General features: G+C 39.3%; 1 protein-coding gene across 1 annotated transcript in view; it reads right to left on the bottom strand.

Annotated features, from left to right (window-relative positions):
• The window catches only part of LOC122659805 (kinesin-like protein KIN-14L), a 114,018-nt gene that overhangs the window by 91,434 nt on the left and 8,636 nt on the right, over positions 1-13,948 (bottom strand). The window contains exons 2-8 of the mRNA XM_043854938.1: positions 9,874-9,997; positions 6,600-6,686; positions 6,290-6,460; positions 6,038-6,144; positions 5,798-5,929; positions 5,486-5,664; positions 5,061-5,222 (exon numbers count right to left, since the gene is read on the bottom strand). Of these exons, the coding sequence (XP_043710873.1) occupies positions 5,061-5,222; positions 5,486-5,664; positions 5,798-5,929; positions 6,038-6,144; positions 6,290-6,460; positions 6,600-6,686; positions 9,874-9,997 (962 nt within the window). The remainder of the gene's footprint in view (positions 1-5,060; positions 5,223-5,485; positions 5,665-5,797; positions 5,930-6,037; positions 6,145-6,289; positions 6,461-6,599; positions 6,687-9,873; positions 9,998-13,948) is intronic.

Genomic DNA, 13,948 nt, shown 5'->3' with positions numbered 1-13,948 from the left:
GCCGATCTCCTTTCCCTACATTGGAGCAGTCCTTTGCTTTGGTTCACACTGAGGAGACCCGTCGGGCTGCTATGTTGCACACTCCCACTGTTGATAGATCTGCTTTGCAAGCTGCTGGTTCTAGCCCTACTCCCATACCCGATGGCAATGCCTCCTCCAAGGAGCCTGTAAAGTGTGAACACTACAACAAACCCTAATCACACTAAAGCTACTTGCTGGAAATTACATGGGAAACCTGCTGATTTTGAGGCCAAGTGTGGTTGTGGCAAAACTAAAAACAAGGCTCATTACACTGAAAGTGTAGCTATAGTTCCCACTACTGACAATGGTCTCTCCTAGGAAGAATTACAGGCTTCCAGACGTATGTTACAGGCTTCCGTTGCCACTACTACATCACTTTCTACCACCTCTTCCACTCCATCAAGTTCCAACTTTGCTCACTCAGATATTCCGTTTGGTGGTCATTGTGCATCGGTTGTCTACACTCCATGGATTATAGACTCTGGTGCCATTGGTCATATGACAGGTTCCTCTAGTCTTTTTCATAAATATTATCCCACTTCTGACAAGGATAAAGTCCAGGTGGCTAATGGTTCCCTCTCATCTGTTTCTAGAAAGGGATCCATTGGTTTCTCTGCTTTTACCTCATTATCTTCAGTTTTTCATATTCCTAATTTTACTACTAATCTCATTTCCATTAGTAGTCTTACTAAAGATCTGAATTGCAAAGTAATTTTTTTTCCTACCCATTGCGTTTTCTGAACCTGGTAATGGGGAAGGCGATTGGATGTGGTAGAGTGCATGGTGGATTGTACCTGCTTAATGATGGTGGTCATCCTCGAAATACTTTACGTTCTCAATTATATCAGATTTCCTCATTCTCCTCTAAACTGCATCAATTGCATTCCCGATTAGGCCACCCCCCCCCCCTTTAGGCACTTTGTCTACTTTATTTCTAGCATCAGTTAAAAGCTGTAGTAAGGAGGAATATTTTTGTGAGGCATGTGTTTTGGCCAAACAGACACATTCAACTTATTCTATTTCCAATAAAAGTTCTTCCTTATTTCATTTGGTTCATACTGATGTGTGGGGTCCTAGTCATAAAGCTTCTCTCTCGGATCAACGTTGGTTTGTATCCTTTATTGATTGTCACTCTAGGAACACCTGGGTTTACCTGATGCACTATAAAGTGAAGTTTTTTCTTGTTTTCAGCATTTTCACAAAATGGTTCAGAGTCTTTAAACCCAGTTCAATGCCACACTCAAAGTCTTGAGCAGTGATAATGGCAAGGAATATATGGAAGGTCAGTTCCAAGCCTACCATGTTGCACATTGGATCATGCACCAAACCAGTTGTGTTGATACGCCAACCCAAAATGGTGTGGCTCAAAGAAAGAATCGCCACCTTCTAGTGGTGGCGCGAGCTCTACTAATTGCTTGTAATGTTCCCCCCCCCTCCAATATTGGGGGGATGTTGTCCTTACAGCTGCTTACTTTATTAATAGGATTCCTATGTGTGTCCTTGACTCTCGTTCTCCTTGTGAGCTGTTGCATGGCTCCTCCTCCTTTATCGTTCCTCCTAAAGTGTTTGGCAGTGTTTGTTATGCCCGGGATACTAGATCCCCTGGTAAGCTTGAGTCTCTTGGGCTCTGTTGTATTTTTTTGGGTTACACTGCCACCAAAAGGGGTACAAGTGTTATTATCCTCCTACCCGGCATACTATGGTCAGTAAAGATGTTGTCTTCTATGAACATCATTCCTATTATCGGTCCCCGCATCTTCAGGGGGAGAACATTAGTGAAGATGTAATGCCTATAGAAGCTCCCCTTCAATATATTCATGATGAGTCTACTATTATTCCTCCTACTATGGATCCCATACAAGGGGAAACCACCGAGATAAATAATAATGACATTCAAATTGAGGGGGAGGAAACTCCTGTTCAGAAAACCATCAGTGCATTTCAAAGGAGGATTGATGATTCTACTATGAACGTCTATATAAAGAACCGTACCAGAAATAAGCAGCTTCAATCCACTCCAGAACCAATGCCCATCCAGTTGCCAATTCAAGATCCAGAGCCTACTCCGCCATCTGGTGAGATCCCTTCTCCTGAGTTACCTATTGCCCTTTGCAAAGGTACTAGGGCTGGTACTCAGCATCCCATATCTCATGTTGTTTCATATAACTCTCTTTCTTCTCTGTGTATTCCTCAAAATTGGCAGGAAACTCTTACAGATGGAAAGTGGAAGGCAACAACGATGGAGGAAATGACAACGTTGAAGAAAAATGATACATAGGAGCTTGTGGTTCCTCCTCCAGGGAAAAGACCAATTGGATGTAAGCGGATATTTGTGGTGAAACAGAAGGTGGATGATTCTGTGGATAGATATAAGGCACGACCTGTGCAAAGGGGTTCACTCAGACATACGGGATTGACTACTAGGAGACCTTTGAACTTGTTGCAAAGTTGAACACTGTCAGAGTATTGGTGTCATGTGTCGTGAACTTAGGATGGGATCTCCAACAGCTTGACATGAAGAATGCCTTTCTCACTGGAGAACTAGATGAGGAGGTGTATATGGATATTCCACCAGGGTTCTCTTGCAACAAAATCCAAGGCAAAGTGTGCAAGTTGAAGCATGCACTTTATGGGCTGAAGCAGTCACCTCGAGCTTAGTTTGGGAGGTTTCACAAGGGTATGATTTTTGTAGACTATAGACAGAGTAATGCTGATCATACTCTGTTTATAAAAAGGGTAAGTCAAAAGATCACCATTCGCATAGTCTGTTGATAACATTGTTGTAACCGGAAATGATGGTGATGAGATCAGCAATGTGATGGCCTTTCTTGGGAAGGAGTTCGAACTCAAGGATCTAAGCAAGTTGAGATACTTCCTTGGAATTGAGGTTGTCAGGTCCTCAAAGGGCATATTTCTCTCCCAACGAAGTATATACTAGATTTGTTGACCGAAACTGGTTTGTTAGGGTGTCATCCTTCTGATACCCCTATAGATACTAATGTCAAACTTAAGGAAAAGGAGGGTGAACATATTGATAAGGGCCAATACCAAAGGTTGGTGGGGAAGCCGATTTATCTCTCACATACTCGCCCGGACATTGCCATTGCAGTGAGTCTTATGAGTCAATGCATGCATGATCCCTACTCTTCTCAAATGGAGGTTGTTCTTCGTATTCTTCACTACTTGAAGTCAGCCCCTGAAAAGGGCATTTTATTGTCTCCTCATAATCACCATATACCGATGCTAATTGGGCTGGTTCTCCTAACTACAAGTCTATCTCTGGGTACTGCACTTTTGTTGGTGGTAATCTCGTTACTTGGCACAGCAAGAAGCAGAATGTGGTTACTCGTTCTAGTGCTGAAGTAGAATTTCGTGCTACGGCACAAGGTATTTGTGAATTGTTATGGCTCAAGGATCTTCTACAAGATCTTGGTATTCCTCTTAATCTTCCTATGAGTTTGTACTGTGACAACAAGACTGCAATTAGCATTGGACATAATCCAGTACAGCATGATCGCACTAAACATGTAGAGGTTGACAGGCATTTCATCAAGGGGAAGTTGGAAGGTGGTGTGATTTGTGTTCCTTTTGTGAAGTCTGCAGATCAGCTAACTGATATTTTCACTAAGGGATTATCAGGCAAAGTGTTTCATCCTATTCTAGTCAAGTTGGGCATGTTTGACATATATGCTCCAACTTGAGGGGGAGTGTTGGATTATGTACGCTAGAATACCGTGGGGGTATTCTGGTCCTTTGGGTGTTTTAATTATGTACTGCCGACTCTCTTTGTAAGAGTTGGCTAAAGTAGGGGCAATTCTGTTCTTCATTATAAATAGAAAGCTTGTTTGATCTATTCTGATCATTCAAGCATTGCATTCTAATTGTTCTGCTAACAGTGACAGAGCTATCAACAGTTCCATATTCAATAGGTTGGACATGATATGGGACATCCTTCAGCCTGATGAAAAGCCCCCCTTCCCCCCCCCCCCCCTTTCCTCCTCCATGGCAGGCATTTGGGATGTTCTTCCGAATATCCCCAGGAGACCCTCTGGGAGTGGTGATATTGTTACATGGTCTGATCCACTTTGGGTCTGTTTAGTGCCAAGTCTACTTGGGATCTTATTAGGGCTCGTGGCTCCCTCAAAATCTGGTGCAATCTGGCTTGGTTCAAGATTCACAGCCCCCGCCGCAGTTTCATGGTTTGGAGGGTCTTCTCCTGCTGCCGCCCAACCCAAGTCTTCCTAATTCAGCGCCAGGTCCCTATCTCTTCAAGTTGCTGCCTCTGTGGGATTGGTTTTGGAGATGTGGATCATCTCTTCTTCAATTGCCTATTTTTTTCCTCTGTTTGAAACGGCATCCTCTACAAGTACTGACCCTCAAGAAGAAGAATCCTCCCCTTTGACAGAGAATGGATTTGGGTGGACATGTCCTCTGGTGGAAAATCTTATTGTGATACAGTAGGTAAGCTAGCTTTTCAAGCAACAATTTATCATATCTGGTCCGAGCGCAATCTCCGCAGATGGCCCTGCAAGTCCAGATCCTATGAGCAGATTTGGGTTCCATTCTTTTTTATGTCAAAGCCAAGATTGATCATAGTTCAAGGTCTCGCCGAGATCTTAGTAAATATCTAGATATTTCAAGCTACAAAGTCAAAACCGGCCAAGAAACAAGAAAAAAAACATAGTCTTCAGCGAAATTTCGGTATCTCGCCAAAATTCCGGTCCAAAATTTCGTATTGGGTCGAAATATTACAATCCATCTAATATAATTACCAAAAACACCACTTGACTTAGTCGAAATTTCGACCAACTCTTGGTGGACTCGACTGGTTTCGTCAGTTTATGAAGAACCCCCCCCCCCCCCCAAAAAAAAAAAAATCTCCTATTCTGTTCTGTGAATTCTGTCAACATTCAATCTAGCCCTAATTTCTCTGCTTTCACAATTCATACTGAATATTTAGAATTTTACGCTTAAACAAACCAATGTTTAATGAGAAGAAAGAAATACCCGGCTACCCGCCAATGCTTCCAAAAACTTACGCTGAAAGTGACTTCGTCACATGCAATAAGTCTGTTACACGCTCTCCACTTGCATTATCCACCAGCAAACCTTCACTTCCAGCCAAATCAACAAGAGAAAGCTTGCTGTATAAGTTTTCTCTAGTGATCCAATTGCTATAGTGTACATGAATGGTTACAACTCTGAAAATTTGATAGCCAGAGAACAAAATAAGATAACATTTGAGAGCATTAAGGAGGGACACAGCAAAGCAGGAAAGCTGTTTTGTAGAGGAGGGGGGGGGGGGGACAAACCAAATCCAAATTAAAAACACAAGCTAAGAAAAATAAATAAATGAACAAATGATTGTACAAGATGCCATAGAAACAAAATATATAGAATTAGTATTATATAAATGACATAAATGCATAAACTAATAGTTTCCAGACTACAGTTTAAAACGTACAAATGAGAAACGTTGAATTTTTCCATATCAGTTCCCCGATACTGAATGCCTGCTTTAACAACTTTAGAGAAGTCCAGAGGATTCTCAACCTTCTCTTGGGCAAGTTCTGCAAAAGAATCTAGCGGTCCCATCCGAACCTTAGGTAGACCGTTTCTAGTTTCAGAGAGCAAATCTCGCACCTATCAAAACATGAAGCATGAGCTACTATCAGAATATGACATGATTATGAATTCGAACAAACATGCAACAAACAACTAACAGAACATGCCTATGGTATCCATGTCACTGAGAAGACACGTAAGTGAATGGAACCTGTTCATTGTAGAGCTCAAACATCGTAACATAAAAATTAAACCGAGAAGCAGAAGTTGTATCCGAGTTGGATAAATCAAACAGCTCCTCAAAACTTCGAACATACAGACCACGATCATAACTAGATCCTTCCTGTAAGAAATGTTTGGTCAGAATAATCCAATATGAATGGCACAGATCCCTCAAACACACACGAGATAAGAAAAAGCACCCAGGAGGGGAGAGAGAGAGAGAGAGAACCATGGTATGTGTCTTTCCAGAACGGGTTTGCCCATAACCAAATACAGAAACATTATAACCATCCAAGGCTGACTGCACAAATGGTTGAACATCATGGAAAAGCATCCCTGCATATTTTTTCACAAATCAATATGCTGAAAACCTATATTAGTGTCAAGTACCACAGATACTAACCCTGAGTTCAGAAAAAAACCAAATATGGAAATGTAGTTTATGAAGAACAGGAAACAAAGGCAACTTAAGTTCTCTCACCTTGCCCAACATGTGGTCCATACACCCTATCAAATTCAAAATCCTTCTTTGGGTTGGATAAAGAATCATCACCAGTGTTAATACGGATGGTGAAATCATCAGGAAACTCAACTATTGGCGAGCCTTCATCTTCAAATAGTGGTCTTGTACGACAAAATACCTTTATGTTTCCTGAAGTTATCAGTCCACTTTACCCATTAAAAGTTGCCTTTTTTTAGCAAGGAGGATGAGGAAGTAAAATGATTATTTAAAAATCAAGCCCTGAAAATATAAAACTAAGCATCTTTGCATAGCCACAGGGTAGATGTACCTTTGGCAGTCAAAAGGTCATTGAACAACCTTTTCTTCTCATTGACCAGTGGCGAAATTCTAGCTTCAGTTTCAAGGGCAACATGATCTGAAATGGGGTCATACTTATTCATAAGCCAAATTTACAATCACTTAAATACAAGAGAACAAATAAAACCATAACTGTTAAGAGCAGAAAATATGTGAAATAGGAAGCTTCGGATTCAACAGGAAATACATTACATGATAATGCAAAAAAGAGTAGCAGGCTCATATAAAGCAGCAACCAATATCAGTTGAAATCAAGGTGCAATATAAAGTAGGGATGAGTAACTTCACAATAAGCAATAGTTCAGTATAAAAATCATCATGACACACAGTCAAGTTGCTAGGGGTCTGTTTGGTAACATTTCGATTCCTAAAAATATATATATTTCTGACTCACAAATATATTTTTTTTTAACTTCTGTTCGTTTGAAGTATCTCTTTAGGAAAGAAACATGTTTGGTAACACTCAGTAAAAAATATTTCTGAATCAGAAAATAAACAGAAAGGTATTTGGAATGCAGATTACCAGAAGTACCTCTTCAAGTTCTACAAAATTACATAAATGTCATTCTTCACTAATTACAAAAAGGGAAAAGTCTCTCTGAACCTATGGCATTTTCTACGCCTTCTCACATAAGAATCTTTTATTATTTTTTCTTTTGAAATAATGAATAAAAAATAGCATTGTGAAGAAGCGTAATAAACAGTTTAGGTTCAGAGAACCCTTCCCCTTACAAAAATGTCATCCTTTCCCTAATAAGTTCTATTTTTCCTCATAAATATGCAAACAAAAATGCTGGCCATGTATGATTTCCCACATCAAAAAGGGTTTCAAGAACATCTATACATTTATAATGGAGAATGGGTTATCATTCACCGTTTGAGGGGCAGATGTGGCAGAGTTGTGCCTCTCTATCCTGTCCTTAAAAATTCACCATTTGACATCGCATATACCTACTGCACAATCTTGTTGAAATCCATATCTTCTCTAGAAAAAACCTTGTTTATAAATAAAAAGCAACCGCATTCAAAACCTTGTTCATCTCCTGAAAATTTCAGAACAAAATACATACCATCAACCATTTAGTCAACCAGCAAACTAAACACCAACCCACTTCCACTATGCAGTTGCCTCATCCCTAATTTGATCATAATTCAATCACTGGACAATAACCTAAAGGTATTAGGATTTCCTAAACCCAGTCCTGCATTTTTATTTTTTTTTTATTTTTTTTTTTTTTGGTAAACAGTCCTGCATTAGTAAGTTCCTTGAACTACCAATTGTGCTTGCCAACCCCATGGACAATCTTCGAATCATCAAATTTGACTTTAATGAGTGTTGTTTCACCGGGATTGTAACGTTTAGGCATTGAAGGATTCTTTTACAATATTGTGAGAGTAGTAATTTTTGGGTTCTCAAGTTCCTGGGAATGAGAAACAGGCTTACTCTCCCATATAGACTCAGAGTCTTCATCCTTTGGAAGAGACTACTCCCCAACAACAAAATCGTTTAAGGGTCCAGGTTTCACCCATAAGCCTTAAACTTCCTTTTGGCATTTACGCTTGGTTAAAAAACACAGGCTTGATACAGAAAAAGCTTAAAACTAATTAAACCACTGATACATGGGCAAAAGACCAAAACCCATAAAGGGAAATAAATCAAATACTAAACTTCATCAAAACAAGATAAATACAAAAACGAAGGAGATCCTCAATAACCTAAACTAAATGATGCCCAAAAATTCTACTAAAAGGAGGATAAAGAGAGAGAGAGAGAGAGAGAGAAATTGAGAAACTGCGGGAGAGACCAAAAGCGAACCATGAACGAATGAAATCAGAAAAAAGTGAAGCCACAAGAAAAGCCCCTAAATCCAGACCCAACGCAGAAGCATCCTTTATATTCAAGAAAACAGTAATGACAAACACATTCAAACACCAGAAAACAATTCCGGAAAGGAAACTTAAAACTTTGAACTTCCAGTTATAGAAAAGAAACACTAGTGCTTCTGCAGAAGCGAGGGTTAAGGGGATTAGGGTTTGAGAAAGAGAGCTTACAACAAATCCAGGTGGTGGCACGTGGAGAACTTGAACGATCCTCAGTTGCACATCTCACCTTCAGGAAAAAAAAAAACTCAAAACTTGGAGAACATGAAAGAGAATAGGAAGAGTGAGGTTCACTCCTCCACACAAGTCCAAACGCTGGTGTAGAAAAACTTCGAGAAAGAAGGGATGTTAAGAGTATGGGAGAGATGGGAGAGTTTGTAGGAAGAAGGGATGTTACGAATTGGCGTCAACGGTAATTTTTTTTCCTGGAACAGTTGCACAGTTTTAAAACCGCTCAAGGGTTTCTCAATATATGTGTTCGTTTTGCCCGGTTCATTACAAAAGAACAGAAAAATGAACCAGTGCTACCAAACACATTTCTGTTCTTTAATAGTTACAACGGAACAAAAGAACAACATAAATACTTTTAAAAAAAATGTTACCAAACAGAACCTAGAAGCCTAAAACATCAAAAAATGGAACTAAACTTTCCAAGGATCCTGATTATTTTCAATCAAGTACACTCATAATGAAATATGGAAAATAGAGAATGTGCCCATAATGAGATGTGGTCGATGTCACTTATCACACAAACATAAGGGAGCCCACCGCAGATGACTTCCACAATGAACCACTACAGACAATTATGCAGTATCTAACAATCAACCAATTCTGTAGTGCCCAATATGCTAATACGCTTAGTTAAAAACTAAAGAACATTCTGCAAGGGGAATGCACCCAAAGTTACTACTTTCCAGTTTTTAGGTGTAAGAGAAGAGGCCCAAGAACCAGTAGAAAGGTTACAACAATGGGTTTGGTACAAAGTCTAACAAAATGCTATAACACATGGAATACTTTTGAGAATGAGATAGACACAACAGAATTTGCTTCTTAATAATATTAATAATTTTCATTAAAGCTCAAATAAATCTTGGCAATATATTAATATGCTGGATCAAAATCTGCTAAAAAATAGACAAAGCAAGGCAGCATTCAGTTAACTATGTCAGAAGATGTAATGAAAAACTCAATCAGTAATTGCAATGTAGAATTTCCAATCTTTATGCACCAGTGAGTTTAAAACATCCCCCGCGAGTATGGGACTAGAAACATACTGCCATTTCATCTATACCCCAATCCACCTTATTGAACAAAGGCTTTCAATATCTTCGGCATGCACCATACAGCATATTTCATATCCTTACCAAGCTTACGAGCCCTATCGGCAAGAACACCCAAATAGCGTGTAACTCGATCAAGTTTTGCATTAGAGTACTCCTGCAGGTCACTTGCTTCTTGTCTCAACTCCAAGTAATCTTCTCTTGCATGCTATCAAACAGATGTAATTGAACATTATTTTAGTCTGACAATATTGTCAAATACACACAAGATATAAATACTTAATATAATGACAAATGTCTGGTTCCACTTGCATGCCATTTCTTGACAAACACTAGCTCTCTAGGGTTTTGACTAGCGCTACTTTTCCCTTTTACCAACTCCATTGTATACTTCCAACATGAAAATGTAATCCTTGTGCAAAACAGAACAACATAAAGAGAGGGGGAAAAAGCACATTGGTTTTATTACGCTATAGAAGGTAGTTCAAGAGTTCTACAAAGACATAAAATTCAGCACAAAGAAACCTTCAAGCATTTAGCAGTTGTAGCTTCATCAGATCTTTTCATTGTCACTTGCAAATACCCTAAACTTGAGGAGTCTAATAATAAGTTTTCACCAAGAGGACAATCAAGTGGTAGTTATTCACCATATTTGATGCCTTATAGTAATGACAGTCCCCATTATGCATAGTTAACCAAGCTAACTGACAGCAATTTTCCAGATAATAAAATTATCTTAGTGGGAAGTGAAAATTCACCTCCCATCTCTTTTTTACTTTAGTCTTCATAAAATTTTCTTCAATTGCTAATATTTTTTTAAGGCAAAAATGTTGGCAACAGAAAAGGTTCAATTCAGACCAAGCCATCAATTCCCAATCTATCGGCTTGATCCACTAAGGCAAAGTTTGCTTCAGATGCATGGTGGTGGCTGCATCAGTGTCATTGCAGCAATTTCCATTCACCAGTATGTGTTGTTTGAGGAAGGCATTCCCTTCTTGTGTATTTTCATTTCCCTCTTTTATAAAATGTATTTTTTATATACATTTTTTAAAAACTTACCAGGGGAAACAAAAACAAACTGCCACAGGAAACATGAATGACCAGAACTCCATTTAAACAATACAGAATGTGCAAACTGTCATAGTTCAGATTGTTGATGTATATATTCACGCTGCCCTTCCCTAACAGGTCAAGCTTTTAGGTGAAAAGGTTGCGAACATGGTATCAGAACAGGGAGGTCAAGTGTTTGACTCCTAGGAAGAGCATTGGAAGAGTTTTCCCAATACTTCTTCTCCCTCGGTGCAGTGCAAAGGAAATGCCGCGTGAGCTCCATGTACAAGGACCATGGGATCTTGGCCTGCATGTGCGGGGGAGTGTTGATGTATATATTGACGCTGCCCTTCCCTAACAGTTCGAGCTTTTAAGTGAAACGGTTGCGAACACATATGAATGACTAGCACCCTCTTATATCAGGTAAAGATAAATAGTATTTACCTTTGATTTCCGACCAAAGTGGGAAAACTAGACTTTGAATCCTCCACAAAGCCAGCACCCAGAGTCTTGGGACTATTTTAGTCACACAAAAATACACCTACCCAAACAGAACCCTAAACCCTCACCACCCACCCCCAAGAGGAGTGGAGGAAACCTCTATCTCCACACTAGCATGATTTAGTAGAAATCAATATTAAGCATGAGCAGCACTAAACTACTTCTACCTTCAGCTCATTAAATTTCTTGCCTACAAATTTCTAAGTGTTACATACTTATTTTTTGGGAACAGCACCAGAAAGCCTTTCAAAAACTGTGTAAAGCATTCATCAGGCAGAAAACATACCTATAAAAAGTACAAAGTCCATACATGTGAATCACACAATCTCTAAAGTGGTCCACCAGTTGCTACCATAGTTGTCACGGCCCCTAGGCAAACCAAGATGGTCGAGGGGGATCAAAAATTTAAGGCAACACCAACAAGGCACCAAAAAAAAAAGGTGGTCAAAATCTGATTTATATTGAAGGATTTATGTACCGGTCAAACTTAATTTGGTGTGTGTGAATGCTATCAAAATCGCTCTGAATGAATATATTTCTTTGGGCATCAAAACAAATGAATATTTTACCGCACTTTTGGTTTTTAGCAATGTTTTACAATATTAAGATTTGTGAAATTTTTAGATTTGAGAAAAACACCAGCATTAGAAAGTTGAAAATTGCACTACCGCCAAAAATCCAATTTTTGTTCTTGAACTGAGGGGGTTTGACTTTTTATCCTTTGGAATTTGATTTTTTAACTATTTTTATTGGATTCAAATAGGGGGTATTTCTTATTTATGAATAATATCTTAAGTAAATGAAATAACAAATATCAGTTCATTTACTTAAATTATATTAGGCATAAATAAGTGTTTATCCTGCTTTCTGACATCTGTATACCAAGGTTTTCATAAATAAGTGTATGGATACCAAGGTTTCCCACCGAGATCTCGGCTGAGACTATATTTCTCCATTTTGCCTTCAATCTAGTCTCGATTTTTGAAAAAACCGAGATATTACCGAGATCACGGTAATTTCTTGAACTATGACTTCAAGAAACGGGAAGATAAGTTTGGTGCTTATAATTTTCTGGTGGGGCTGAATGTTGAGTATGATTAGATTCGTGCCCAAGTACTTAGTTGGGACCCATTTCCCTACCTTGGAGCAATCATATTCATTGATTCAGTTGGAGGACAGCTGTCGCAATGCTATGTAACAGACTACTACTCAGGTACGTTCAGCTTTACTTTCTGGGTCTACTCAACCAAAAAGTGGTATCACTCGTTCCAGTGATCGTTTCTCCTCTGACAAGGAACTGATCAAGTGTGACTATTGTGGTAAGGAACGTCATACCAAAGAGTTTTGCTGGAAGCTGCATGGCAGACCTACCTCCTCCTCACAAGGTCATAGTCCTACCCATCACAGTAAGGCTTCTAAACCTGCACCTGCTAGTACCAGTTCCTCTCTTTCTCGGGATAGTTTGCTATACTTAGACGTTTGATGACTAGATTGGAGCCTTTCATTGCTCCTGCTTCCACCTCTACATCTACTCTGGTTTCATCTTACTCCAACCTTGCCTACTCTAGTATTCCTTTTGGTGGTCATTGTGCATCAGTTGTCTCTCGTCCTTGGATAATTGACTCTAGTGCCACTAATCATAAGACTGGGCTCTTCTAATCTATTTTTCCAATCTTGCCCTTCTTCTGATAAAGAAAAGGTTAGAGTTGCTGAAGGTTCCCTCTCCTCGGTTCTGGAAAGGGTTTTATCACTTGTTCTCCTTTTTTATCCTTGGCGTCTATTCTTCATGTTCCAGATTTTTCTACTAACCTACTTTCTATCAGCCGTCTCATCACTGATATGAAGTGTAGAGTGACTTTTTTTCCTTCTCACTATGTTTTTTCAGGATCTGGTGACGGGAAAAAACGATTGGCTATGGTAGGGTGCATGGTCGTCTTTATTTGTTCAATGATGACAATTCTTCAGTGGATCAGGCTCATTAGACCGGTTCTCCTTCAACATCTTCATCTGAGTAACTCCTTTGCCATCCCCCTTTTGGCACTTTAGTTAAAACTTTTCCTAGTTTATTTCAGCATTGTAATCCCAGGGAATTCTTTTGTGATGCTTGCATTTTAGCCGAGCAAACTCGTTCAACTTATTCCAATTTAAATAATAGAAGTCCTCCTTTTATGTTAATTCACTCTAATGTGTGGGGCCCTGCACATTGTCCTTCCATTACTAGTTTTCGATGGTTTGTGTCTTTAATTAATTGTCATACACGGGTTACATGGATTTATTTGATGCACCAAAAGAGTGAAGTGTTCCGCTGTTTTAAACTTTTTTAGAACATGGTTCGTACCAGTTTAATTCTACCATCAAAATTCTTTGTAGTGATAATGGCAGGGAATATATAGAGAGTTCCTTCCAATCTTATCTTGCCACTTGAGAGATTATTCATCAGACCTGTTGCGTTAATACACCAGCTCAAAATGGTGTAGCTGAACCCAAGAATAGACATCTGTTGGAAATGGTCCATGCCCTTTTGTTTGAAATGCATGTTCCTTCTCAGTATTAGAGTGAAGCTGTTCTAACTACTACTTATCCCATCAACCGGATGCTGACTCGTGTC

Source organism: Telopea speciosissima, chromosome 4 (genome assembly GCF_018873765.1).
Source record: "Telopea speciosissima isolate NSW1024214 ecotype Mountain lineage chromosome 4, Tspe_v1, whole genome shotgun sequence".
Classification (NCBI taxonomy): domain Eukaryota; kingdom Viridiplantae; phylum Streptophyta; class Magnoliopsida; order Proteales; family Proteaceae; genus Telopea; species Telopea speciosissima.
Note: the sequence above shows the minus strand (reverse complement) of the source record. Positions and strands in the feature narration are given on the sequence as shown.